At 34.0% G+C, this 27,537-nt stretch overlaps 1 protein-coding gene across 2 annotated transcripts; it reads right to left on the bottom strand.

Annotated features, from left to right (window-relative positions):
- Positions 1–9,704: 9,704 nt before the first annotated feature.
- LOC141664208 (uncharacterized) lies at positions 9,705–13,074 on the bottom strand. Of its 2 annotated transcripts, XR_012551882.1 has the most exons (5): positions 12,700–13,074; positions 12,165–12,337; positions 10,767–12,071; positions 10,600–10,677; positions 9,705–9,873 (listed from the first exon to the last, which is right to left on the bottom strand). XR_012551882.1 is itself a non-coding variant. In XM_074470122.1 (4 exons), exons 2-4 carry the CDS (start codon positions 10,914–10,916, stop codon positions 9,748–9,750), a joined length of 354 nt encoding a protein of 117 aa, XP_074326223.1. In that variant the 5' UTR covers positions 10,917–12,337; positions 12,700–13,074; the 3' UTR covers positions 9,705–9,747. The 2 variants fall into 2 exon arrangements, 1 of the variants encoding a protein (XP_074326223.1); XM_074470122.1 differs by having other exon boundaries at positions 10,767–12,337.
- Between the last annotated feature and the right edge of the window lie 14,463 nt (positions 13,075–27,537).

The raw sequence follows: 27,537 nt of genomic DNA, 5'->3' as shown, positions 1-27,537 counted from the left end.
TCTCATAAAGCATGTGGTGTTCCTGATTGTATGTCTTGTGCTTTTAATCTGTTGTTTGCTTATTTTAATGGTAGCATGTATCTAATGATAAGACTACTCCTCGTCAGCATGTGAATAATAGAAAGCATGATAGGTCTAAGACTGCTAGTCCTCCTAAAGCTAGAAAGGAGACATTTGTGCCTAAGCCTAAACATAAATTTGATAAGGCTGTTTTAAAGGTCAAATGTTCAGTCATTGAGAATGTTGAGAATAGTGAAATTAAGAATGTTGTTTTGCCTGATAAAGGCCAATTTTATAAGTATGCCGGACCCAGCCAAGCTTGGGTTCCGAAGAAGTTCTAATCCATTTGTATTGCAGGGCATTAAACAGGTACAACCGGTAGTGTGGATTCTTGACAGCGGATCGTCAAGACATATGACCGGAGATAGAGCCCTGCTATCAAATGTGGTTGAGAAAGCTGGCCCAATGGTTACCTTTGGAGATAACAGCAAAGGTTTAACGGAGGGATATGGCTGTTTGCAAGCTGGAAATGTTATCATTGAAAATGTATATCTTGTGCAAGGACTTGAACACAATCTGCTTAGCATTAGTCAGTTCTGTGACAACGGCTACAATGTTTTATTCGACAAGCTGAAGTGTCAGATTCTGCACAAGAAAAGTGAAAAACCCTCCTTAATGGGAATCCGGAAAGGAAATCTGTTCGTAGCTGACATGAACTCTGGAAGCAATCTTGAAGTCAATTGTTTCTATGCAAAGGCATCGTCAGATGAGAGTTGGCTATGGCACAAGAGACTTTCCCATCTCAATTTCAAAACAATGAATTCTCTTGTCAAAAGAGAATTGGTAAGAGGTCTGCCTCAGCTGGAATTCTCTCCAGAAGGACTATGTGAGGCTTGCCAGAAAGGAAAGTCAAAGAAAGCAAGTCACAAAGGCACTGACACATCTTCCATAACTGGTGTTCTGCAATTATTGCACATGGATTTATTTGGTCCAGTTAATATCCTTTCTATGTCAAAGAAGTGTTACTGTCTTGTGATAGTTGATGACTATTCCAAGTATACGTGGGTTTTATTTCTTCACTCTAAGGATGAAACACCACAAGTTGTGATTGATCATATCAAGATGATTGAGTTAGATTCTAACGTCCCTGTTAGAGCAATAAGGTCAGATAATGGAACAGAATTCAAGAATGCACTTCTCAATGGATTCTGTACAGACAAAGGGATTACCAGACAATTTTCAGCTCCTAGAACCCCTCAGCAAAATGGAGTGGTAGAAAGGAAGAATCGTACATTGATTGAAGCTGCAAGAACGATGTTAAATGAATCAGGTCTTCCAATGTACTTTTGGGCTGAAGCTGTCAATACTGCATGTTATACTCAGAATCGAACTCTAATCAACAAAGACTTCATGAAAACTCCTTATGAGATTTTGAATGAACAGAAACCTTCTATCAAATACTTTCATGTATTTGGTGCCAGATGCTTCGTGCTCAAGGATGGAGATGATCGTCGTGGTAAGTTCGAGGCAAAGGCATATGAGGGTATTTTTGTTGGATATGGAAGAAGATCATATAGAGTGTATATCATTGATCAACACAAAGTAACTGAAAGTGTCAATGTTACATTTGATGACACTAAACTCCCTAGTATCCAAACTGAAGATCCTTCTGAGAAACTGAAGTTTGATGATACGTCAGATTCAGAGTCAGAACATGGTCAAGAACCTGAGGTTGTTACTGGTGAAGAACCTGTTAATCCTGATGATACTCAAGGTAATAGTGATGGAAACTCTGGCAACAATGGAGATACCACTGCTACTGACGGAGAATCTTCAAGTCAACATGGCAACAATTCAGGGGGAGATGCTGAAGGATCATCTAGTAGGACACAACATCACAATGAATTTCAAGGCGAATCATCAAGATCAAATCTTCCAAGACAGACTGTCTGGAATAAAGCTCACCCTTTTGAGTTGATTATTGGTGATCCAGATGTTGGAGTCAGAACTAGACGTGCTACTCAAAATGAGTGTCTGTTCTCAGGATTTCTTTCTGAGATGGAACCTAAGGAAATTGAAGAAGCACTGACTGATCCAGATTGGGTGATTGCTATGCAAGATGAACTCAATCAGTTTGAAAGTCAACAAGTCTGGAAACTGGTACCTAGGCCTGTACACAAGAAAGCTGTTGGTACTAGGTGGGTATTCAGGAATAAACTAGATGAAGATGGTGTGGTTACAAGAAACAAGGCAAGACTGGTAGCTAAAGGGTATTCTCAAGCTGAAGGTATTGATTATGATGAAACCTATGCTCCAGTGGCTAGACTTGAGGCCATCAGGATATTTCTGGCATTCGCAGCATTTTCAAACTTTAAAGTTTATCAAATGGATGTCAAGAGCGCCTTTCTGAATGGAAAGCTGGATGAAGAGGTATATGTAGAGCAACCTCCTGGTTTTGAAGATCCAGATCATATGGATTTTGTCTTCTTTCTTTTCAAGGCTATCTATGGGCTAAAACAGTCTCCAAGAAAATGGTATGACACTCTCTCTGAATTTCTTATTGAAAATAGCTTTATTAGAGGTGTCATAGACAAAACTCTCTTTTCTAAAAAACATAAGAATGATACTATATTAGTCCAAGTCTATGTGGATGATATAATATTTGGGTCTACTAATGATAATCTCTGTAAGAGATTTGCTAAGTTAATGCACAGCAAGTTTGAAATGAGCATGATGGGAGAGCTGAAGTTCTTTCTTGGATTACAAGTAAATCAAAGGTTAGATGGAACATTTATTTGTCAATCCAAGTATCTCAAGAAACTCCTCAAAAGTACAATCTAGAGGATTCTGCATCAGCAAGGACTCCATCAACTACAGCTGTCAAGCTTGGACCATGTGAAAACTCCATTAAGGTAGATGTCACAAGCTACAGAGGTATGATTGGCTCGTTACTCTATCTTACTGCAAGTAGACCAGATATTATGTATGCTACATGTTTATGTGCAAGGTTCCAAGCGGATCCTAGAGATATTCATCTCGTTGCTGTTAAACGAATCTTAAGATATCTTAAGGGAACACCAAATCTAGGTATTTGGTACCCTAAAGAATCTGGTTTTAACCTTGTCGGATATACAGATTCAGATTATGCAGGAAGTGTTGTTGATAGGAAAAGCACCTCAGGAAGTTGTCAATTCCTAGGAAGCAGGCTAGTCTCATGGTACAGCAAGAAACAGCAAACAGTTTCCAACTCAACGGCCGAGGCTGAATATATTGCTGCTGGAAGCTGCTGTGCTCAGATCTTGTGGATTAGGAACCAACTACGAGACTATGGCTCTGTATTGAACAAGATTCCTATTTTATGTGACAACACAAGTGCAATAGCCATCACCAATAACCCTGTGCAGCACTCGAGGACAAAGCACATTGACATCAGGTATCATTTTATTAGAGAGCACGTCATGAATGGTACTGTTGAACTATTTTTTGTTCCAACAGAAGAACAAATAGCAGATATTTTCACTAAACCACTTGACGAATCCACATTTACCGGATTAGTTGGTAAATTGGGCATGTTGAATAGTTTTAGTGATTAATTTAGTTAATATCTGGAATCTGTTCTTGAATGAATTTACAAATGAATTTTTCATAAATGAAAAATTCATCTGCAAATTTATTTTATCATTTTATCATATTTCTTGCTTATTTCTATGTAATATATATTATCTTATCTATTTTTATTTTCCCTATTTGTTAATTTAAAATATCTCAGAATATTTTATTTCCTCTAAAAATATTTTTCTATGAATTTTATTTGCTAAAATTCAATAGAAATCTATTTTTGAAATAAAAATAATAAATTCTGATATATTATCTTTGTTTCTGTAAAAATTTTTAAGTGTTTATTTCAGTTTTACTATCTTGTAATATAGTTTCAATATTCAAATAGAAGTCTGTTCCATTTATTTTATTTAATTTGTTTTCTACTGCAATGACAATCGGCAAGACAATTGAATTGTCTTGCTGAAAATCATTTCAGTACTTATATATATATACTTATTTTCATATTAATTCTGTGTTTATTGCTGGTATGATAATCGGCAAGACAATTGAAATTGTCTTGCTGAAAGTCATTTCAGTGTAAATTATGTTAATTATGTTCTTCAGTATAGTTTTATACTGGCAAGACAATCGGTATGACTATTGGATTGTCTTGCCAGTTATAAACCATATAGATAATTATTTTCATTTTATTATTATACTGGTATGACAATCGGTATGACTATCAGATTGTCATACCAGTTATAATTTTAATATTTATTCTGTTATTTCTTTTCCTTCTTTTTGCCTGGTATGACAATCGGTATGACACTCCCGGATTGTCATACCAGCTGTTATATAAAGGCTTTTGCTGTTTTGTTTTAAACCATTTCAACATAACAGTTCATTTCAAAAATTTTGAACAGTTTTTCTCCCTAATTTTTCTCTCTTCTCTCTCTTCGAACCAAACCAACAATCTGTCTTCTTCCTTGCTCGAGTTTTTACTCAGCACACAAAATCATCACTTTGTGATATATACATACAAGTATATATATAAAGAGATGCTGTTGAATTTTTCTTAAATAAAAATCAGTTTGCCCCTTCAAATTCCAATTGTGTTATTGAATTTGAACCTTTATTTTAATTTTAATTTCTGATTTGTGTCTTTTGGTTTGTCAAAACTGTGTTTGTGAGTTAAGAATTTTAACGAGATACATTTCTGTCTAAATTTTTCGATTATAATTAATTTAATTCGAATTATTAAATTAATTTAATTAATTCGAATTTTCTTAATATTATTCTTAAAATTCTGAAAAGCTTGTGTCTTATTATTATTTTATATAATGGCTCTCAATTTCCAAATTGTCGCGCATAATCAGGTTGGTTATTTTAATCCGGAAAAATGTGATGTTGAAAAATTTAAGCCATGGATTAGATTTTTAAATGACCATTCGATTGTTAGCTAACCAAACTTTCTAAATCAAATTTGGTGTCTGAATGGGATATATTCTTCGATACACTTTCCAAAGTGTTTGCCAACTGCACAAAATCTAATTTTCATAACATTACTTCCACCCTGTAGTATATTGGTCTTGCGGTTGTTTTCAATCAAAGGATCAATTTTGGCAAACTACTTTTTCCCATTCTCTTGAGACGTCTAACTTCTGCTTTACGTGATCATTCTACAAATCGTAGGGTATCATGTTACTATGCTCGTTTTCTTATGCTTATAGCAGATCATCTACTCACCCCTGAACACAAAGCACTTTTTGCTAACTCTGCTGTAACCGAACCCCCACCAGTTAGCAAAAAGATTTACACTCGCCAAGACACAACCTTCAAATTTATGCAAGTTCTAGTACTTGTATCTGCTTTCATGGCCAATTATATTCCCTTACCTATTTTTAATCTTCCCGGCCATGAACAGCAACCTCAACCTCCAGTGGTTCAAGCCACCCAGGCTCTTCCATTACAGGTAGTAACTCCTCACTCTCACTCTCTTCCTACTTCTGTTGTAAGACCCTCAGTGGTTGATAGGGCTGACCATGAAGTTGTAGAACCACAGCTTCAATCCCAGGTCATAGAGCCAAACACAGAGTCTCATTCTATCTCAACCTCTCCCCCACTGTCTAAAATGTTACCCAGGAGATTACGAGGAAGTAGTACATTGTCAAATATGAGTGAACCCTCAGCTCTGCCTCCTCCTAAGAAAAGAAAAACCTATTCTGAGGCATCTGAAAGCCCATCCTTGTCCTCCCAACAGGACATGGACTTTGAAATGGCCAATGAACAGTTACTAGAGGCATTCTCTCAACATGATGCATCTATTGAAATTCGCCATAGGGCCATGGCATCTTGTACTGAGTCAAGCACAATTCCATTACTCACAATGGAACCATACACTTCCCCAGATCATACTCAGGACACACAGCGAGGAGTGCACGTAGAGTCGGTTACAGTGCCTGCCATAGTTACGGCAGAAGAGCAGTCACATGCTTCAGAGGGAAAATCTGACTCTCCGCCATCTTTAATAGAGTCATTTTCTCCCCTCCCAGATCCAACACCTCTGGCTCCCTTATGGGATTCTCCACTCGCAGATTTATCTGGAGAAAGTGGAGGGCAACTCGGTCAATCTATCCCTGAAGCAATTCAGACATCTATTCCAAAAGATTTGATAGTATTGACTGAGGATCGGGACTCGCGAATTCCCATTGCACCACCACTGACCTCTCTTGAAGAGGCTAGGGTGATTTTTAATGCAGGTACACAAGAACAGCAACTGGAAGACTCCTCACGAGCAATCATATTGAGAGAAACACATGCACGTGAGATGAGTGAACCAAACACGAGTGAACTTCAGGTGAGAGCACACACAGACACTGATACTGTCAACCTGTTAGCTCAGATTGCTGCCCTGAAAGAAGAACTTGCTAAAAGTCAAGCTGAAGCTCAAGCATTTAAAGCACAAGTGGTTGAACAGTCTTCTTCTTCCACCTCTGTCAACAATCAGCTTGCAATCATAAGGAATGACATCTCAGATTTAAAGACTACTGTAATACCAAAGCTCAATTCTATTCAGGACACTCCAAATTTATCAGCTGATGACATATCCAACTTCTGCTCCCTACATACAAGAATGACTTCTCTTGAAGACCTCGTTGAGATGAATCATTCACTGGACAACTCAAGATTTCTAAAGATAGAGACGGGCATGGAACATCTAAATGAAGGGATGAAGCACTTATATTACATGATCAAGAATTCTCATTGCCCTAATGAAGAACAAAGAGCTTATTTTGAAGGACCGTCTGGTGGAGGATCAGGCTCTGGAAGTGGTGGAGGTTTCAAAGGAAAGTCAGCAGAGGATCCCTCAACTAAGGGGGAGAAGAAAGGGAGTAGTACCAAAGGGAAAGAAAAAGATACTTCTGCTGGAGATAAAGGAAAGGCTGATGATGCCTACTACAGTGGAGAACAGGATGACTTCGATATTTTTGACATTCCCACTGAACCAGTTCAGGAAGATAAAGATGGGTTATTTGAAGCTGAAGAAGAAAGTGATTTTGAAGATTGGGAAGAAGAAGATACAGTGGATCCTAGGTTTGAGAAAGAATTTCAGAAAGAGCAGTCAGAGATGCAAAGAAAAGAAGCTGAACTCAAGAAGGTCTCACAGATCATTGACAAGAGAAAAGACATACAAAGAACAGAAACTCTTCAAAAGCAACGTCTTCATGACATTAAAGCTCAAGAAAGGAGAAGAGATGTCAGACTAAAGATTGGTGAAAAGTGGAATGAAGCTAGGAGAGTACTCGATATGCCTCAGCTATGCACTAACAATGATAGGCAGTTCTTACATCTTCTTGACAAGCTGGAAATCTCAAATCCTAACAATGACATGTACATGAATGCTATCAAGACTGAAGTCTCAAGGATCACAGCTGCTTTTGATAGATCCCTAAATGAGATGAGCATTTTTGTATACTGTCAGAGTGAAGGATCATTCAAGGTGTCACTTCATCTATTTGAGAATCGTTCATTGTCAGAGATTTGAGTTCTTTTAAACAAAGTCAAAAGAAGCTCAGAATTGAATGAAGTTCTTCGGGAAAGGCTTAAAGAGTTTGCCAGCAGGGCTAGTCCTCAAGTGGTCAACAATCCTCATCAGGTGAGATTCTTTAAGTCTGATTGTCTTCAAATCTGTCAGCTAGATGTACAATCTCTTAAAGACTACTCAGCTAAGCATCTGGTCTGGATGGAACATCATTTGAGAACTGCTGGATATTCATCCATGTTGAAGACTCAAGCTGCTGACTTGATTCAAGCTTATTGTGAAAAGAATGTTAAAAGGTACAATCAACTCAAGAATAAGTTGAAGTCAGTTGGAGTTCAACCAGTCAGACCTGCAAGCTTCACTTCAGAAAAAGATCGTGTCTTTGACAAGGAATTGCTTCAAGATTTAGAAGAAGGTGAAGTCAGAAGAGAAGACAACTAAAGTCAATTAGCTCAAAACTCAATGTAATATGATTAGAGCGTTATGAATCAAGATAGACTAATGTAGTTATATGTTCAGGCTAGAGGAACATCTATCTTGTATTCACTTGTAAATTTCATTTGGAATCTGGAAAATGTTAAATATAATCCAGAACTTTTCTGCTATTTACTTTACATTACTGTTTATATCTTTTTCTTATTTGTTAGTTGAGTTATCCTCTAGGTATTTGTTGTTATTGTCTAACAAGCAAATAGGGGGAGATTGAAAGGCATATGTCATAGCCTACTCGTTTATTCGAGTATTTAACTCAACTCAAATAAGAATGTAATAAGTAAATAGTGGATCAATCATCAGAGAGATCTCACAAAGTAACATATGTCAAAGAATAAAGAAACATTGTTCATCTGCAGACTTGAAGATTCACTAGAAGAAGTTCAAGAATTTGATCATGCCTCAGTGATATAAATCAAGATCGTGGATTTAATCAAGTGACAGAGATCTCGTCAAGGTATCATTTATTACAAGGATTCAATCAGAACAACAAAGTCAAGACATGAAGAAACGTCACGAAAGTTAGTCACTCATGAACCAGATAGTACATCGAGTGTCAGCATTGAAGTGACGGAATTGATTCATAAGTCTCAGTGACTTTCAGAAGATTGTCAGAAGAATGGTTGCTGCTCAGGGTTAGTATTAATTCTCCATTAATTAATTAAGTCATAAAATTTAATTAAGAAAATAAATTATATCTGCAAGGATTAATTTATTAATTAATTGAATTAAATTGATTAATTAATTTAGAATTAATATTAAGGAATTACAGAATTTTAATTGGTTTAAAATCTATTTAAATTGAAACAAAGCAAACTGATTGTATTAGTATGACAATCGGTATGACAATCAATAGTCATACCTAAAGTCATGCTAATTCATTTAATTGTCTTGTTAGAATTTTTATTAGATTAAAAATCTGTTATTAATCTTTGCAAGACAATCTGAATTGTACTTATGTAACAATCGGTATGACAATCAATTGTCATACCGAAAGTCATGCTGGTTCAAAGGATTGTCATTGCAGTTCATTTGCATTCGGCTGTTTACTTAAAAAGAAACAAAAGAAGCAGAAAAAAAGATCATCCAAAAACTCAGCAAAAACAGAACATACAGAAGAACAAAAGAGAAAAAGAAGCAGAAAAATATTACATCTATTCTGCAACTTCAAGATCAATTTCTAGATTGTAAAGTTATATCCAATCAACTAGAAATACTTATCTTGTTCTTGTGTATCAATCTAGCGGATTAAAATCCCTAGAACTTAATCTCAAATCGCTTTTAGCATTTGATCTTTTAATTACAAAAATAGAAAAAGTACATGTCAAATTTATTCTAAATTTGTAATAATTGATTTGAGATTAATCCCTTGTAACCGATACCGTAGTTGTAATACCTTTCAAGTTTAATAAAAGTTTTATTTAACTTAAATTTTGTTTCACAATTTTATTCCGCATTTTATTCGACTAAACGGTATTGTTTGCATTCAACCCCCCCTTCTACAAACAAATTGGGACCTAACAAATGGATAGAGTTGTAATATCATTTTTTACCCTACTTTACCACGCATACAATCATAACAATACAAAAGATATAAACATATTCACAATATATATAAACATTTGCTCAAATCCCAAAAATCAACTCGAATACAAATCCAAATATTGTTTACATCATTTAAAAAAAATACTAAAACGACCATCACATATTCTATTTTCATCTAATGAAAAGTACAATCTACAAACATAGACATGATAAATTCTTCCAAAGTCGTCATCCAGATCATTATGATGTGATCCCTGTAATTAGCAAAAAAAACAAGTTACATAAACATGGTATATATGATATATGCATGAATCAATTATACAAGTTAATTTCTATATTTGATGTTGTCAACAAATTATCCAGAAAACAAACTTATTAAGAGAAAAGGGACGAATTAAAGGATTTTCGCCAGAATCTTGTTGCAGCAGTTAGCGGGGACAAATTAAGCCTTAAGGAAAACGATCTGGTTGTGCCTAGAAGATATTTGTTGTCTGATCTTATTCAATTCTATATCTCTTGTTAACAGGAAGTGGAGACTGTTGCAGTGAAGACTGAAGGAATAAAAATCACAAAAATATCTGTAATAGGCTCATTAACCATGAAATTTCCAACACTAATAAATGAACTCATATAGGGCAAAAGGAATAAAAGTTCGAAAAATAAATAAAAATGTCTAAAAATGGATCGATAGTCATAAGCAATTAATGTTATGGTATAGGAAAAGGAGACAGCTCCTATGAATAAAGAAGGAATTGATAGGCCAAAAGCCAAAGAAAGTAAGCAAAATCACTAATATGCATATTAAGGGTCCGCGAATCAAGATAGCCCAACAACAATTACAAATTTTTACATATATACAGTCGTAGGTTTGTCCATGTCAAATGCATGGCATCCCAAAACAACACACAATTAAACAAGTTAAAAAACAGAATCCGGACATGCTGGACTTCTGTCATAAAAAAGATTGCAGATGTCACTACCTTCTGACCAATTAATTCAAGTCCTGAAGCAAAATTATCCAAATGAGCACTTCCATATCGTTCTCGCTGAAGGAACTCCTGCAATAAATTTTCATTGCCACCTTAAGAAAAATTATTGTTAGAAGAGACAAGACATGAATCGACAGAAAACTGCCAAACCCACTTACCAATAGATCAAACTGGGTGCCTTTCACAAATGCAACAATCTTGGAAAGTTCTTTCCCAGACATTAAATAACTAGCATGACTTCCAAGAATATTTTTAACAGAAGCAACATGCGCATTCTGATCTTTAAAAGGAGGGCTGCATTTGTGCATCTTTTCTTCAAATTACTGAATCAAAAACCGCGCCAAACTTCACAAATATAAAATGATTATACACGTGACATACTAGAGCTGCACAATATAGGTTTTACATAATGGAATGTCACCAATTTTATAATTCAAAATAAAATGTCAATGTGACAACTAAAATAAGTTAATATACATATACCGGTATAAAATAAGTAAAGTGCACATGATATTCTTTTCTCATGAAAGATAATTAATTGCAAAAAGTACTAATACCCAGAGAGTCGATCGTTGAACCCTAAATCAAATACATGATATAGATCAGAGGATCCATATCAGATGTTCTACTGATGAGATACTTAATTGGTGTAGCATGTTGGTGTATGTACAGATTTGTAATAATATAGACATGTACTGAGATAGACATATAGAACATACACGTATATAGTACCGGATAAAAGTTAATGGTCGAACAGACAACGCAACAAAGGTGGAAGTGCTAAGACTACTCACTTGACAAGGAAATCATGGAAACCACTCACCCCAGTACTTCACCCTGCCTGATATATCACCCTCTGCTCCTCCAGTGTACTAACTAATCAACATCCTAGCTTGTAAACGCCATTATTATTCCTAATTAACTAATTAGTAACATATATAGTTAAGTAGAGAGAAGTATATGGTGTATATATGAGTGAACATCTGATGATACCTTAATAGGTTGGTATGGTGTTGAGAAGCTCAGTGAGAGTTTTTTATTTATAGACGTGGGAAACTGTAGACTTTCTGTATCAACTAAATTTGCTCAGGAACGTGTACTAAAATATACTAGCTTGACTAACGGAAGAGAAACATCCACGATGCTTTCTATTTTTGACTCATCATTCTCATAGTTGTTACTGATGATAATTGATAAGTAATAAATTGAAATTTTCAGCCACAAGATTACTACTCATTTTAGAAAAATTAGAGATGTCAAGCTAGTTGACAAAAATTATTGCAAAGAAAATTCAACAGGGAATAAATATAGAAAAACAAAAGCAAATTTCTTTTAGTTACAAAACCAAAGCAAAGCAAAATGTCATATCTTCGTAGCTTCAGCGTAGTTTAGACAATATCTTGGTATTGCAGATGATTTGACCATTTCATTTGAATCATATACTAAATCAGCCCGAAATCAGCCTTCAAAACAACCAAGACACTTAATAGATAAAAGAACTCAGAGATAAATTGTTAACGAGTGCAAAATCAATTACAAATACATCAAACATTTACCCAATCTCCAAGATAAAATTAGGTTATACTTCTCAAATACATTTCTCCAGATGATCATGATTTGGAATTTAGATTTTGTAGGGTAATCGAACCAGGGGAAGCATCAAAGACGGCTCTGAGTTTTCATCGTTGTCTCCGAGAAACAGCTGTAGCTCGAGCCAGAGGAGTAGAAGCTGCAGTTCCAGCAGTAGTTCAAGAACAAGCACAAGTGATGCAATTTCAGAAAGAAGAGTATTGATTCGAGCCAGGAGACTGAGAAGTAGTGCAAATAAACGTGCACCGGAGGCTTATAAAGCACATAAGCTTCTTAAGCTCTATAAATTAACTTCAGTTATCTTCTAAAACCTTTGAAACTCATGCAAATTTATATCACTTCTGTGTTTTAATAATGTTATTAAAAAAACTAACAAGTTCATAGCTCTCAACTAGACTCACGTATGGACCATAAATGACAATAAAGATAAACAACACAATTTATCATCCTTAAAAGAATTAAATGTTTTTAGATATGTATATATAAGGGAGGGGGGCTAACCTTGAAATCGATACCGTGCTTAGGCTGCTTCTTGGATGAAGACTTGGGTTTCCCCATTACTTGGAATTAGAAAGGGATTTAAGAAATCAGGGTCGAAAATCTCGCGTTCGAGACCTAGGGATGGTTAAGAGGTACAAGCGTTCCAAACGACGGCGTTTAGTGGAGATTGAGTTGAAGATGAAGGCTGGAAAGTGAGAGAAGCGGCCATGGCTTCCAGTAGTTGGACACAGAAGGCGTAATCGTCGTCGAACTCGAACGGTCTGGCTGGAGCACGGCGGCGATATCGTCGGGGCCGTCCTGGTTCGGCGGTTTCAGAGGGGACATTTGTGTGGTTTTATTTATGACGCGGTTTGTTTATTGACAAATAAGGCGTTTTAATATAGCGGTGTGCAAAAGTGAGATGGGCTCTTAATACTAAAAAAATAAAATTTTATAAAATGTGAAAAGTTCTATGGAGACCACTTTTTTATCGGAGACCTTCACCACATATGTTCTGCAATCAAATCACTATAAAATATATTATTTTGTGAAGTATGTTCTACGAGTATCACTAATTCATTAAAATTATTGAAGATCATTTAAGTTTAATAAGTAGAATGTGTATGTTGTGCAAGCTGAACAAATTTTCTGCAAACTTAACATGTTTTGCAGAATAAAGTATTTTTGTAATGTTTTACATTCAGTACATATATGATATTCAAGATTTTGAATAAAATAAAGATCTTTGTAAAGCACGATTCACAAATAATATATTTTGCAATTTTTTATGCAATATTTAACTTGCAGAACACAAGTGGTCTCCAAGGTCTCCAAAAAAAAGTGGTCTCCATATAACTTAACCCTTTATAAAGTGGTCTCCATATAACTTAACCCTTTATAAAGTGGTCTCCATATAACTTAACCCTTTATAAAGTGGTCTCCATATAACTTAACCCTTTATAAAGTGGTCTCCAAGAAACTTGTCAATCAAATATTTAGGGCTCGCCCTAACTTTTCCAATGGAAAGGGCTTGCCCTGACCCGTCCAAGGGTTTTGGCTCGCCAAGCTATCCAAGGTTTGAGCTTGCCCTAACTCGTCCAAGGTTGGGGCTCGCCCTAACTTTGTCCAGTGTTTGGGCGCGCCCTAACTTTTCCAAGGTTTGGACTCGCCCTAACTCGTCCAAGGTTGGGGCTCGCCCTAACTATTACAAGATTTGGGGTCGCAATTCGCCCAAGGTTTGGGCGCGCCCTAACTTATCCTAGGTTTGGTCTCGCCTTAACTTTTTCAGCAAAAACCCATTTCCTAGAACATTCGTCCTTGGCTGTCCGTGAAAACCTATTTTCTTGGCGTCCATCCAAATTGAGTTCTATTGACCCGACTTTGAACCGGATAACTTTCATACCAAATTTTTGCTATAACAACTACCCCAAATTTCATATGTCATTGTTATTGGGATTAAAATTTTAACTTTCTTGGTTTCAAAAGATTTGTACACATCGTTCTCTTAATAAGGCGCACCTATATTGGTTTAGCTTTTAGGGCGCGGTCAAAGAATTTTAACTGATTCATACGTCAATTATGGGAGACATATGTACGTACTATTTTTAAACCTAAGCAAAAATTATTTCATCCTTAACCATGAGGGCGCGCCCTCCGCATCTTGATCTATGAAGGCGTGTCCTCGGCCTTTGGCATCTTTTGTACCCCTTTGAGGGAAATTCCTGTATAAGAAATGCATCTAACTCGACAAAGTCTTTAAATTTGGAGGGCGCGCCCTCTTAGAGGAGCATTTTTATCGACAAGGTTTTTATCTTTGGAGGGCATGTCCACTCCAATATCCGTAGGATATAGATTCATAGATCCATATCTAACGCTTAGGATGTGCATCAATTTTGGGAAAAACTGATTAAAAGCCAAGCAACTGATCTAACCTTCATTTTCATTTTTTTAGGGTGAAGATTGAACCACCACTTGATTTTTTGTGGCATATTAGGTGCAAAGTTAGAATTTACTGTAACATGAGCTTGGATGACAATGTTGAAGATAAAATTGGAATGACAATTTTGACGAAAACAGGGACAAGATCGTTTCGGAATGACAATTTGATGCGGAGAACAAAGATCAGAGTATCGATAGTGCTTGGAAGGTGAGGCAATTTGCATTGATATTTACTAGTAGGCTTACCCCTCTTCCTCTTCTGCTCGGACATCGTCAATCTGTTTACTCCTCCATCCAAACCCCCCAACATCACCATCACAATCACCATAAAATCCAATCTTCACCGCCGGTCATTCAAGAAACTCTTCAGTTTCCTATCCATGTTTATATTTTATGTTAATTTTTGGATTTTTGATGTACCCTTTTGAATTCTTGATGAATCTTGCTGACCCTTTTTGTGATTTCAGAAAGTTAGTGGTGGTATCGGAGAAATTGGTATTGGTCATACAATAAATATTGAATTTTATTCTTCTTGTTCTTACAAGTATGTTTGGTCCCCCTTTAATTTTTTAATGCCAATATGTATGGGATCATGTTTATGTACTAATCAGGTGAATTGGATTTGTGTTTTTAGGAAATTTTGTTTCTGTTTTAGTGAATGTTGGTTTATATAGTAGTATTTTGACAAACAGAATTTAAAGTTTGGATTTTTTGGTGTTTGTTAGTGTATTTTTGTAGAATTTTGAATGTTTATATAGTATATATTCGGTATGCATGAGCGTTTGGAGTTAATTGGGGATTGTATTTACTGTTTGTATTAAAGGAGTACGGAAAACCAACTGTAAAAGGTTGATTAAGCACTCTTCAAATATAGGCACATCAGCAAGAATATAAATTTATCCTAAACTTAAGAGAAAATTTATGTAAGCTCTTAGATACATAGAGCAGTGGAACATCCATCATCGAACTATTCTGAAATGAATCGATATTTGACCTTAAAGTCAGTATGAGGAATCACGTATACTCAAAGAAGGGTATCATAAATAATAGGTGACCCAAGGTAGATATGAGCACAAGGACTTCAAAACAAAAACTATTCAATAAACTACAAAACGTAAGCATAAAACTAAATTATATCTTAGATCTATAAACTCATTCTTAACAAAAAAATCTGCCGCTAATTATGTTACCAAACTCAATGCCGTGTTCAACAATAAACGGGAACCTTGGCCTGAACAGTCATAAAGAGTACTATAAAGAGTATAGTACTGGCTCCACACTTTTATCTTGTAAGAACAAAGCTACTTATATTCATAAACTCTAATTTATTTGAGAGATATAATTATGCTATATTGATTTGATTGACGCAATTTCTTTTCTTAATTCAGCAAGCATTATGCCACCTTGTGATGATTTAAACAATGATGATGACAGATTTGTTTACTCCTTCTCAAGTAATGAGTTAGACTCTCCACCTCAGGTAACTCCAGTGTTCAGATCATTGGCATCTGGGATTCCCAGTACACAGTTTACAGAAAGTGTGGCCTTATCTGGAATTCTAAGCAAATTGGTGAGCACCGGAATGTTCTTGTTGCCACCAATAACCGAGCACCTCAGGAGTTGAACCAGGTGCACACTTCAATTATATGCAAAGCTTGAATACTCTGCTTTTACCGAGTTATTTAACTCCTTTTGTAAACTTGAATTACTATTTTATCTTTTAAAACTTAGCAATATTTCATGTTTACAGTGTTCTGGTTTCTAACTAATGTTCCTTGCTATTTAAATTTTCCCAAAATTTCAGAGACTTGGTGTGTTAGAGAAAGACTATATAGTGGTGGAGGATAGTGTCATCGGTCTACATGTCAAGTACTGATTTCAGAGGATGCAACTTTTTTCTTGTGCTAGATACTGTGCTCTAAGGCTATGCAGGAACTCTAGTATCTGAGAAGATTACATTTTACAGCCAAATAGTTGGCAATGCAGTTGAGTAACTAACTCGGTGTTGCATTTCTTATGCAAGATTTTGGAGATGCCATAGCCATATATCCTGACTTGGCTGATGTCGGGTATGACTTTTTCACTTTTATATATACGAGTAGCTAATCAGTCTCCTGTGTTGAATTGATAGTTTTCTGACGAGTATATTTTTTAAGAACCTTATCTATCTTCTTCCGATATATAAGAGACGATTACTATCCATTTTTAAAATCTTATCATTTTTCAGAAAATTTGTTTGTCATATTATTTAGGAGAACCAGTGATCTTAGTGCTCAAGCTATATTAAAATAACAATCGCTTTAATGTGCCAGTTCACTAATTTAATCATTTGTATTTTTCACTAGATCCACCAAGGAAAATCAGGTAAATGATATTCATTCTCTAACATTTGCTTGATGTTAATTCAGTTTGTGATGCAGTTGACTAACTAATAAGACATTACTTTTGATAAGAAAGTTACTAGATTGGCAAGAAAATCTTGGGAACATGTCAAGCAAAGCATAAGAAGAGTCAGACATAAGGTACGTCCTTGAGATGGCCGAGTATAGTTTTAATGTTCTACCAAAGGTATGGGAATGTGTTTCATTAAACAACTAAAGCACAAATTATGCTGTAACACGAAACTGTTGTTGGCCCTTGTAAGGATAGTTATAAATGTATGAGATAGCTTTGTCATTGTTACGAGGAGTCTGTGTTTACTGTAAATAATGTCTGCCTATCTGAGGTATTTAAGTGGATTAAGGTTCCTTAGCAAAAAGGAAGTGGATTGAAGTTTACAATTGTTATTCCAAGTCATCATGACATGATGTATTGTTTGCTTTTCCATAAATTGTCGGTGCTAGCAGAAATTTGTTTCTTTTACCCATATTGCAAGCTGAATGTTAAAGTGAATTTAGTGCATCTTTTCTTTGAGCAATAGTAAATAGTAATTCTGTTTATGGAGAGTGTACATGTATCGTTTAAGTGAACTCGGCTCGGCTCAACTCGTTTTCTTAAACGAGCCGATCGCGAACAAGAAAATAAGCTCAGATATATATGACTTAGCAATATATAGTAAATTATATTATCAGCATCGCTGGGTTGTGGTGAGCAATCCAGGTTTATCCACCCTTATTAATTATTTAGAATAATTGTGTATTTTTTCTAAAATCATGACTAGGCTGGAATAAGTACATTTTTAAGTATGTAATTACCCTACTGAAAAATCTTCAATAGTAAGTAGTCTGATTTTTAATTATTTAAGCTGCATTGTTACCAATGGTGATAGTAATTTTACAGGGGCTGGGTTTTCATCAAAAAGAAAATACATGTTTGGAAAAGCTTTCTATACAGGTACAAGTAAATCAATATATATATTAACGATTCTCATATAAAATATTTCTCATAATTTTTTATATCACACTATCATAAAACTATATATTCGTGTAGGTTCTTCAACGCCTTTTGAGTAAAGTCTTAGCTGAAATTTATAGTACGCTCGTCCGGTGCATTGCTCAAGAGTTTTTAACATGTTTGTTCATTCAAGAATTGATGTATTTAGCTTCACAAAATGTAATTTATTAGTTTGGTATTTGTTTGTATTAGGATTCTTGTTTAACAGAGCATATCTGGTACAAGAATTGTTGTCTAAACAGAGGATGTATCTCAAATTATATAAAATTAACTTTTACATTTTCATATTGTGGTATAATTTCTTTATATATTGTAGGGTTATATTAATGAAACCTACTATTGCATAATAAAAATGCACCACTGTTACATTACACAAGCAGAGTGTTACATTAGACTATGTGGGGACCCACATTGGGACCCACTTTTGCAAAATAATTCCAACCTAATGTAACATCTATAAAATGTTAAAATTGGCAATGCATAGAGGCCTATTGTAATACTTTTAGTCATGTTATAATAGGTAGCCAAAGTGTTACAAGGGACCTGATGTAATGCTTGCAAGTGCAACGCCCCTTACTGTTACAATAGGTCTATTATAATGCTTTTCGGGCCTATTGTAACAGTAGAAAGACATTACATCATGCCATCTATGGCGTAATGTGATGCTTATTCTGTTTGCGCATTTTTTCATTTTCAAACGTGAAGATAATCTTTTTTTAGATCAACTCTTTTTAATTTCGCTTGTTTATCCAAAAAAATTAATATTGACAATGTATCCCTCTTGCCTGATACCCCAACTTATTGGTATATTTGAATGAAGGGTAGATCACTAGTTCAAGGAAGGTTATGAAATAGTTCTAAACAAAAGTTCTCATATGAAGATATTTAAAAGAGAAACTTTAAGATTTCTATTAATCAAAGACTTCTTTATTGTAAGTTCCACCAACTTACTGCCAGTACTTTTATCTGGAAGCATTTACTAGTGTTCAGCCGGTTTCCAGGACTCGGGATGTTTGAAAAATACTACATTTCATTACTACTTTCCTATATTCTATGGGGGCGTTTGGATTGTGGCGTGGAATCGGAATTGAATATGTGAATGAGGTAAATAAGACTGGGAATAATATCGAATCCTAAGGGTTGGTGAGCGACTGAGCTTCCAATTTGATATATCAAAATTACTAATCCAAACACTATAATTAATGGGATTGAGGTTTCAATTTACGTTAACCGGACTCATTAACCATGAACCTAATGGCTGTAATCGCAGTGAACATATCAAGTGAAAAAGGTCTGCCTGAAGAACTTTATATATATTCATACGATTTGAAAAGAATCAGAATTCTTGAAATCCCAACACAGTTGAGGTGAGGTTAAGTAAGGGGCTCAATGCACTAGGAGCAAATTTTCTAGCAAAAAGATGACAAAGAGGAGTCCAGTCCCCATTATATTCACAGAGCAACCCACTATTCCTTATATATTGCATGAAAGTTTCCGTAATATTTTCTGTTGTAAATGTTGCAGGGTGTGGTCCTCCTAATGTCCAATCAACATATGTCACTGATCGATTCGAATTACAAGTTCCGTAAAACATGTGAACATAAGTTGGCAGGTAATGTTCATCTGGATAACAAGCAGGAAGACAATACTTCTTGAACAGTGCGTAGTACTTGTATCCGACACAACTTTTGTAGCAAGATCACGGTTAATTTCAAACTATTGAGACCCTTTCCGCCAGTCTTCAAGCTGAATATCAGGCTGTATTTTGGAGCTGTAACGCCCACGCCTATAGCGGGAGGGATCATCGAATGACTGCACAAAACTCTGTTCGGATCCAATGAGGTACCTGTAGACAGTTGGAAAGTTGTAAACTGGTATACAACTCTCAGAAAGAAGAGCAAATCGCTCGTTGGAGAAGTCTAGAAGAGCCTTGGCTAGAAGACGCCTTTCTGGCTCCGGTTAGAGATGCAGTTTCCCACTCGACTTTCTGAGAGGAGACACAGTTGAAGAGACGTTTAATAACAAACTCTAATGAGTTCAAATTCACAATTTTTAAAGTCTAAAGATTTCTTGCATTAGTGATGCGTCTCAACATAACTTTTGCAATGCAAGCCGGTAGCCTAAAATTTTTTAAACATGAAAAAGTAACAAATTTTATATCCTGAAACAAACTGCTGAAGCAAACTAATCATACCTCACTAGGTATTATGGCGACCATAGAAAACAGAGGTATTACTCACATTATGCTAGAAATGGTCCGTGCCTCGCAAGGGCTATTATGCTAGTATTATTTGTACACAACTCAAGTTTTCAGGTTCAAATCCCGCCAGCAGCAAAAATTTATATTATTATTTATACACGACTCAAATTCCCAGTTTCAAATTTTGCTAACAACAAACTTTTATATTATCATTTATAAACATACTAATAAAGTTAATATTTCAAATCTCATCCTTCATACACTATATAATCTTAACTGAAAATATAATTTTATTATAATTTTAATAATATAAATATTAAAACAATAAAATTTATAAAATATTAACGAGTATCCGTATAACGCACGGGTTATAAAGTTAGTTTGACATAATTCATGGAATCGAGCTAAATGCGAGTTAATTAACCCTTTTACATGGCCAAACGAGGCCTTATTTAAGTAATGGTCAATTAATTTGGGTAATATAATTCTAATTTGGGATTAATTGTAATTTGAGTTTAATTAAGTCTATTTCGAGCCTAATGTATAAATGTTGTGACGCCCTCACACTCGGGGTTAGGAAAGAGGACCCATAATACAACTTTACTATATAATAATAGCAGAAACAAAATATAATACTCCGAAACTAACAGGATCTAACAGATAAAGTATGCGACAAGTTTACAACTACCAACCAGAGTAATATTATTACAACCCAAAAATATAATTTAAACCAAACTATCTGATTCCGACTTGGAATTGACTGATAACCCAAAGTATCTGATTCAGCTAATACACTTCCCACCAACTTATTGTCGCTTGCTCACACAACATCTACCTGCTCTGGCATCTGTAATCCTACAACACGATAGGGACTGCTAGGAACGCTCTTGCGAGTGGTGCGCCTAAGTCTGACCATCCTCTTGCTTAACTGCCATTATAAGATCACGCAAATAAATGAGCTATAAGTCTCAGAAAGTAACCATTAGACAATTCTAATATCAGAACAATAATGACATTCACAATCTCAATAAACTAGGTGGCAGGGTTATAATATTTCTAGGAAAGGATTTCAGGATAAGGATTCAATGGGATTGGAGGTTTAAGTGATGTTTATTCAGTTTCAAGATCAATCAATAGGGTTCTCAATAGATTCAACAATTCCAAGATGGTTTAATCAATAAACAACAGTTTCAAATCATTATAGTGAAATACAAATCACAATTCAAAATATAGTATTTTATGCACAATAAATCCCTTTTCATCATTTTAAACAATTTAGAACCCCTGTTGGATTGGATTTATCCATCTTTTAATTACAATACAGGTGATCAGTCCGTACTAACCTTCATCTGGTCATTAAGGTACCTAAGGCAATTATTTCAGCCTATATATTGGACTATCCCCGCTAGCCTCTTATGTGATTGAACTAGTCCTACTAGCCTCTTACATCTCTATCCAATCTTTAGGAATTCATTAGAAAAACCTTTATATTGGAGAACACAGAAGTGTTAACTAAATTCTTTTTAACATTACCATCAATTGAAATCATTCGGACTCTTTCAAGCCGAAAATCATTGTTAGGTTCAATTCAAGAATTCAAATGAGAATAAACAATTAAAGCTAAGGAAACGTAAGTTGAGGAAATGATTAATCACTAAGCATAGGTATTATCAAAGTCATCCACAAGATGGTTCTCAGGAAACAATACAATAAAAAGCGTCGGGTTTACTGTTATAAGGATATGGGTAAACAAAGCATTAACAATAAGGATCTGGATAAACAAGGTATAAAAAAACAAGGCTTAACCAAGTAATAATCAATATAAGGATCTGGATAACATGGTATTAACAACCAGGCTTATCAAAGCAATAAGGATCAAAGGTCTTTGTAGATCACAAGATATAATGAAAGTAGGGTAGGGTATTTGAAATGAAATAGGTCAATAACAAGGGTTATCAATTCAAGTTCAACAACTGTACCAATAAGATCATCTTATTTTATCAATGCATAACATATCGACTCTCTGTGATCAATTCACTTTTAAAGAGAAATTAAAGTTACTTGCCTCACAAGCTTTCTTGTTTAACTGAATATTGAGCTACTGCCACCTAGAGTCTCTTTCCCTTTCCTAGAACGAATGCCCCTGCTTTCCGAATCCACAATCACAAAATAATCCATAATTAGAACCTCATCAAAACTTGACATTTCTCAGAACGTCTATCTTTCTACCCCAATTAATATATCTTAATCCCTATAATAACTTATATCATACTTAACAGATATCAAATATCAACCTTATATCCTTTATACCCTTGTTCAATCATTTACTTACAAACACGTAATCACGTATACACATAATCCAACACATTCATTTATATCTATATTCCTTATACTTATATATATATCAACACACACACACATATATAGAGAAAGAGAGAAGTGATCAACTGGTAACTATTTTGTAGAGTAACTAAATATTCGCCATTAGATTTATGTTAGTTAGGGGTTTAGATCTTGACATGTACCTAACATCAAATATTGCATCTGCTGTTAAAAAAACAAACTAACAGTGTTGCACAGTGTGAACAACGTTTCCAACTTTTAATTTTTTTTGTTTTTCTTATTTTTCTGGTTGAATTTAAATACTATGTAATTTTATAAATCATTTGTAAATATAATATTCTACATATTTTATGATTTTTTTACATTGAGATTCTAATTTTTCATATTTATAAATATAATTTAAATTTTAGGCTAGTCAATCTAAGGAAAAAGAAATACTGGATATGAAAATAAAATTAAGAAAACAACATAAAAGTATATTACATATAAATAAACCTGACATAAATAAAAAAATACAAAAAACTAACATCCTGTGTACATAAAATTTACAGAACATAACATTAACAAAAACAATAGAAAACATTAAAGTTTACAAAACACTAAAAGTTTACGGAACATGTAAAACTTTCACGACCAATTAAATTTTTTATATGAAAAGAATACATTTTTAAATCATTAACCAAAGTTACGTTATAAAAAGAATATAAAAAGGTATGACTAAAGGTTATGTTATAAACAAAGGTTAAAAAACACAAAACATGAAATTAAAAATTAATAAAACACGGTAAAAAAATAATAACCCAAGTTTCAGTAAAAATAATTACAGAACACATGATTTTAGTTTACAGAATACATGAAAATTATAAAAAATGATTGAGAACATGAAAAATATTAAAGAACTCATGGATAATTAGATGTGTTCTATAAAAATAGTTATAGAACACATAAAAGTTACTAAAAATGAAAACAAGAAAAATAGACATTAAGTAAAAAATATATAGCATTAAGAAAAGAAAAAACATAAAATATATAAGAATTATAGAACACAATACAGAACATTAGTTGAAATTACATAACACCACAATTCACAATAAATAAAAGCACATAAAAGTAATTACAAAATACGACTGCGGGTTAGTACGATAAAAAAATTAAAAATACATAAAAAAATTACACAGTGTTAATAAAAAGAAGGGAATACTAATAAAAGACTTGTTGTGCACAAAACAAAAATTGATAAAAAAATATTGTGCACGGTACAAAATATTAAAGAAAAACAAAAAAAAGTAAAAGAACGTGCAGATAAAAAAACTGAATCAATGTAACGACGTGATGTTAGAGTTAGAGTTACCTAGTTACTCAATAGATAGAGTTACCCAATGAATCCACCCCTATATATATATATATATTGTTCTCGATAATAGGGCATGACGTATTCGCAACTACGCTTACCCTTATCACAACAATCAATCAAAATAATTAATCAAGTACACCTAATTTCTTTTTAGCACTTAACCCTTAACACGTATCATGCACTAAACTTTATACGATTAACAACTCGAATCAAAACTACTATACGGAATTGAATCCTTATTTCTTTTTAAAACCGAATACCAATCCTTGTGATCAACTCACATTAAACAAATATCACTTTGCATGCAAATTAAATTTAGCATATCCATCTCAAATATCACAAAATCACTTAAAACACTTAATCGTGCAATTCGACTTCTTAAAACTATACAAGCTAACATGCATGATCCATAGCATGTGTAATCCTAACCATCCTTAAAACCATTCTTTTTATCATTTTTTATAAAAATTTGAACCTTAAAAGCTCTTAATTCGAACAAAAATCACAATTCTGACATTTAAAAAGTTTCTTAGCTTCTACACAATCATCAATCAATCAATACAAGACTTCTAAACATTAATTACCTTTATAAATAATTACCTTACATTTTTTTATCAAAAAATCGAACCAAAACATGTTGGAAACCGAATGAAACTTAGAAAATCAACATGCATCCATTTTTAATAACATGCAAAAAGATTTTAGTGACATGCATCAATATTTAGTCAACTAATCATATAATCAACTGCCAATAATCATTCTATTCAAACTTATAATCATAAACTTTGATTTAAAAACCAAAAATCCAATCAAGCACTAAACAAGTAACATGCATTTTACAATTCATCTTCTTTACACTAAAGCAAATGGAAGATCAAGTTTAAATAAATCCATCGGTCCCTTTTGGTCATGGCCGGGGTGGTCGAATTCGAGGGTGCTCATACAAGGGTCTTTCTTCAAATTTTGGACCTTTAAATCTTGTAATACTAATCTACTATACACCCTTATGAACATACATCAAGAAATTGTAATTTTCTTGAATATACTCTAAGAGAGGGTTTTGTAAAAACTTACTCAAGAACTTAGATAAAAATAATGTAGGATAGAGGATTATAAATGGTTAATATTTATGGTAAAATCTTTGAAAACTAACTTAGATTTTGATCTCGCATGTGAGAGAGAGAGAGAGAGAGAAAAGAAGAATTCGAGAGAGAGAGAGGGGGAGAAAAGAGAGACAAGAGAGAAGAGAGAGAGTAAGCTGGGAAGGAAGGAGGATGGGAGGAGGGAGTATATATAGTGGAGTGGAGGGGCAACATGATAATTCACAATTGCTTTTCTCTTTTATTTTCTAGAAAATTCTAGAACATAAAGTAACAAATATAAAAACAGCTTTATAAATTATAAAAATTACACAACTTTTATTTTTAAAATAAATATCATGAAATTAGCCCTCTCCTCATATTTTTAAAATTATTTTTGAGTAAATAGATCATTTTCTATGAATTTTACAATTAACTCTCAGATAATAGAAATAACCTTTCGAAATTCATTTTAAAAATATCAGAATATCAAAATAAATTCAATCATCATTTTTAGAAAGTCTCTAGGGCTATTTCAAAGATTATAAAATAAATTTCACACTTTGATCATACTCCAATAATTTTATAAAAATAAATAAAGATCAAATAATCCTTATTTTTATTCAATAAATCCTTTTGTGAATAATTAAATACTCGTGAATCTCAGAATCACACTCTTAACTCTAAAATATCATATATCACATAATAACATCATCCACATTTCATATTTGTACACCTCAACACATAATTTTCCCTTGTAAATGCTAATTACGTTTATAACAATTACCCGGTAATTCAAATAACAATATAACTTTCACATTTATGACTCCATACAACAGAAACACACAGAGGACTAGATATCTTTCATCTCCTAATATAATCCATTAATTATCTTATTTTTAATCCTTTTTTTTCATTTAATCCACCTTTCTTATAACGGGTCCCATTCTGTCTGATGGCTTGACAACAACTGATTAATTTATGTTTTCTTAAAACATAACTTATGCATTTGCTGACTCGTCAAACTGGATCAAGTCATTTTACAATCCCTTATACTTTTTTACAGAAACACACATAAGCCACAAAATTATATACCTTTATATTTATAATCATAAATCCACACATAGATCATAAATCTATACTTTATCATATAATTACATCGCGAAAATCTAAGTCGTTACAATCTACCCCCCTTAAAAGGATTCTGTCCTCAGAATCTAGCCTAAGCAAATAAATGGGGATATTTCTCACACATTTCTCTTTCTAATTTTCAAGTTGATTCTTCTACCTTAGGATTTTTCCACAAAACTCTAACTAATGGCACCACTTTATTTCTAAGCGTTTTTTCTTTCCGATCTAAAATTTGAACGGGTTGTTCCATATAAGAATTTTTTTGCTGAATTTCTACGGGTTCCAATTAGTTCGTGACTGGAATCTGCATTATACTTCTTCAAAAGAAATGCGTAGACTTTCTCAGTCGATCAATGATCACCCAAATCGAGTTATGATTAGCCTTGGTCTTTGGTAATCCTACCTCAAAATCCATTGCGATATGTTCTCACTTCCATTCAGGTATGTCTAGTGGTTGAAGCAATCTGCTCGGTCATTGGTGTTCCTCCTTTACTTTTTGACATGTATATCACTTACTTATCCACTCTGTAATTTGCTTTTTCATATTCAGCCACCAATAGTTCTCTTTCAAGTCCTTGTACATTTTCGTACTTCCAAGATGAATCGAAAACCTCGAGTTATGCGCTTCGCGTAAAATCTCGTGCTTTAGCTCTACAACATTTGGAATCCATATATGTGAATTAAATCTGTATATTCCTTTATCATCCTTTTGAGTCTTAATTTCTTCTCCAGATATTTTATCTTTCTCATACTCTATCACTTATTCCTGACAACGTCGAATCTTTTCCAGACTGGATGAAATGCCATGATATAAATCATTTCATTCTCTATCTCCGGGATTTACATCTCTGTCTCCAACTTCATAATTTCTTTGATCAATTCTATAGATGAAGTTAATATATTAAATATTTCCTTGTGGCTTAGCGCATCCGCTATGACATTTGCTTTTCCAGGATGATAACTTATCGTGTAGTCGTAATCCTTGATTAATTTCAACCATCTCCTTTGTCTCATATTCAACTCTTTCTGCGTAAAGATATATTTCAATCTCTTGTGGTCCGTATAAATTTCATATTTCTCTCCGTACAAATAGTGTCTCCAAATCTTAAGAGCAATCACAATCGCTGTTAATTCCATTTTATGCGTAAGATATCTCTGCTCATGCGGCTTTAACTAACGTGATGCATACGCTATTACGTTTCCGTGCTACATCAACACTCAACCTAAACCTTTATACGAAGCATCACTATATATCACAAACTCACCCTTCTCATCAAGTAGAACCAATACTGGTGCATAAACTAATCTTTTCTTTAGCACTTGGAAGATTTCTTTACACTTATCTGTCCAAACAATTTTTTTTCATTTTTCTTCGTCAACTTAGTCAGTGAAACTGCAATCTTAGAAAAACCTTGAATGAA

Source organism: Apium graveolens, chromosome 6 (genome assembly GCF_009905375.1).
Source record: "Apium graveolens cultivar Ventura chromosome 6, ASM990537v1, whole genome shotgun sequence".
In the NCBI taxonomy this organism is placed as follows: domain Eukaryota; kingdom Viridiplantae; phylum Streptophyta; class Magnoliopsida; order Apiales; family Apiaceae; genus Apium; species Apium graveolens.
Note: the sequence above shows the minus strand (reverse complement) of the source record. Positions and strands in the feature narration are given on the sequence as shown.

Excerpts from the sequence above, each read along its gene's own strand:
- LOC141664208 (XM_074470122.1), bottom strand. The coding sequence starts at position 10,916 with ATGCACAAATGCAGCCCTCCTTTTAAAGATCAGAATGCGCATGTTGCT. Across the intron at positions 10,678-10,766 it reads GCACCCAGTTTGATCTATTG|GAGTTCCTTCAGCGAGAACG; the intron begins GTAAGTGGGTTT and ends AATTTATTGCAG. Across the intron at positions 9,874-10,599 it reads TTGAATTAATTGGTCAGAAG|GGATCACATCATAATGATCT; the intron begins GTAGTGACATCT and ends TGCTAATTACAG.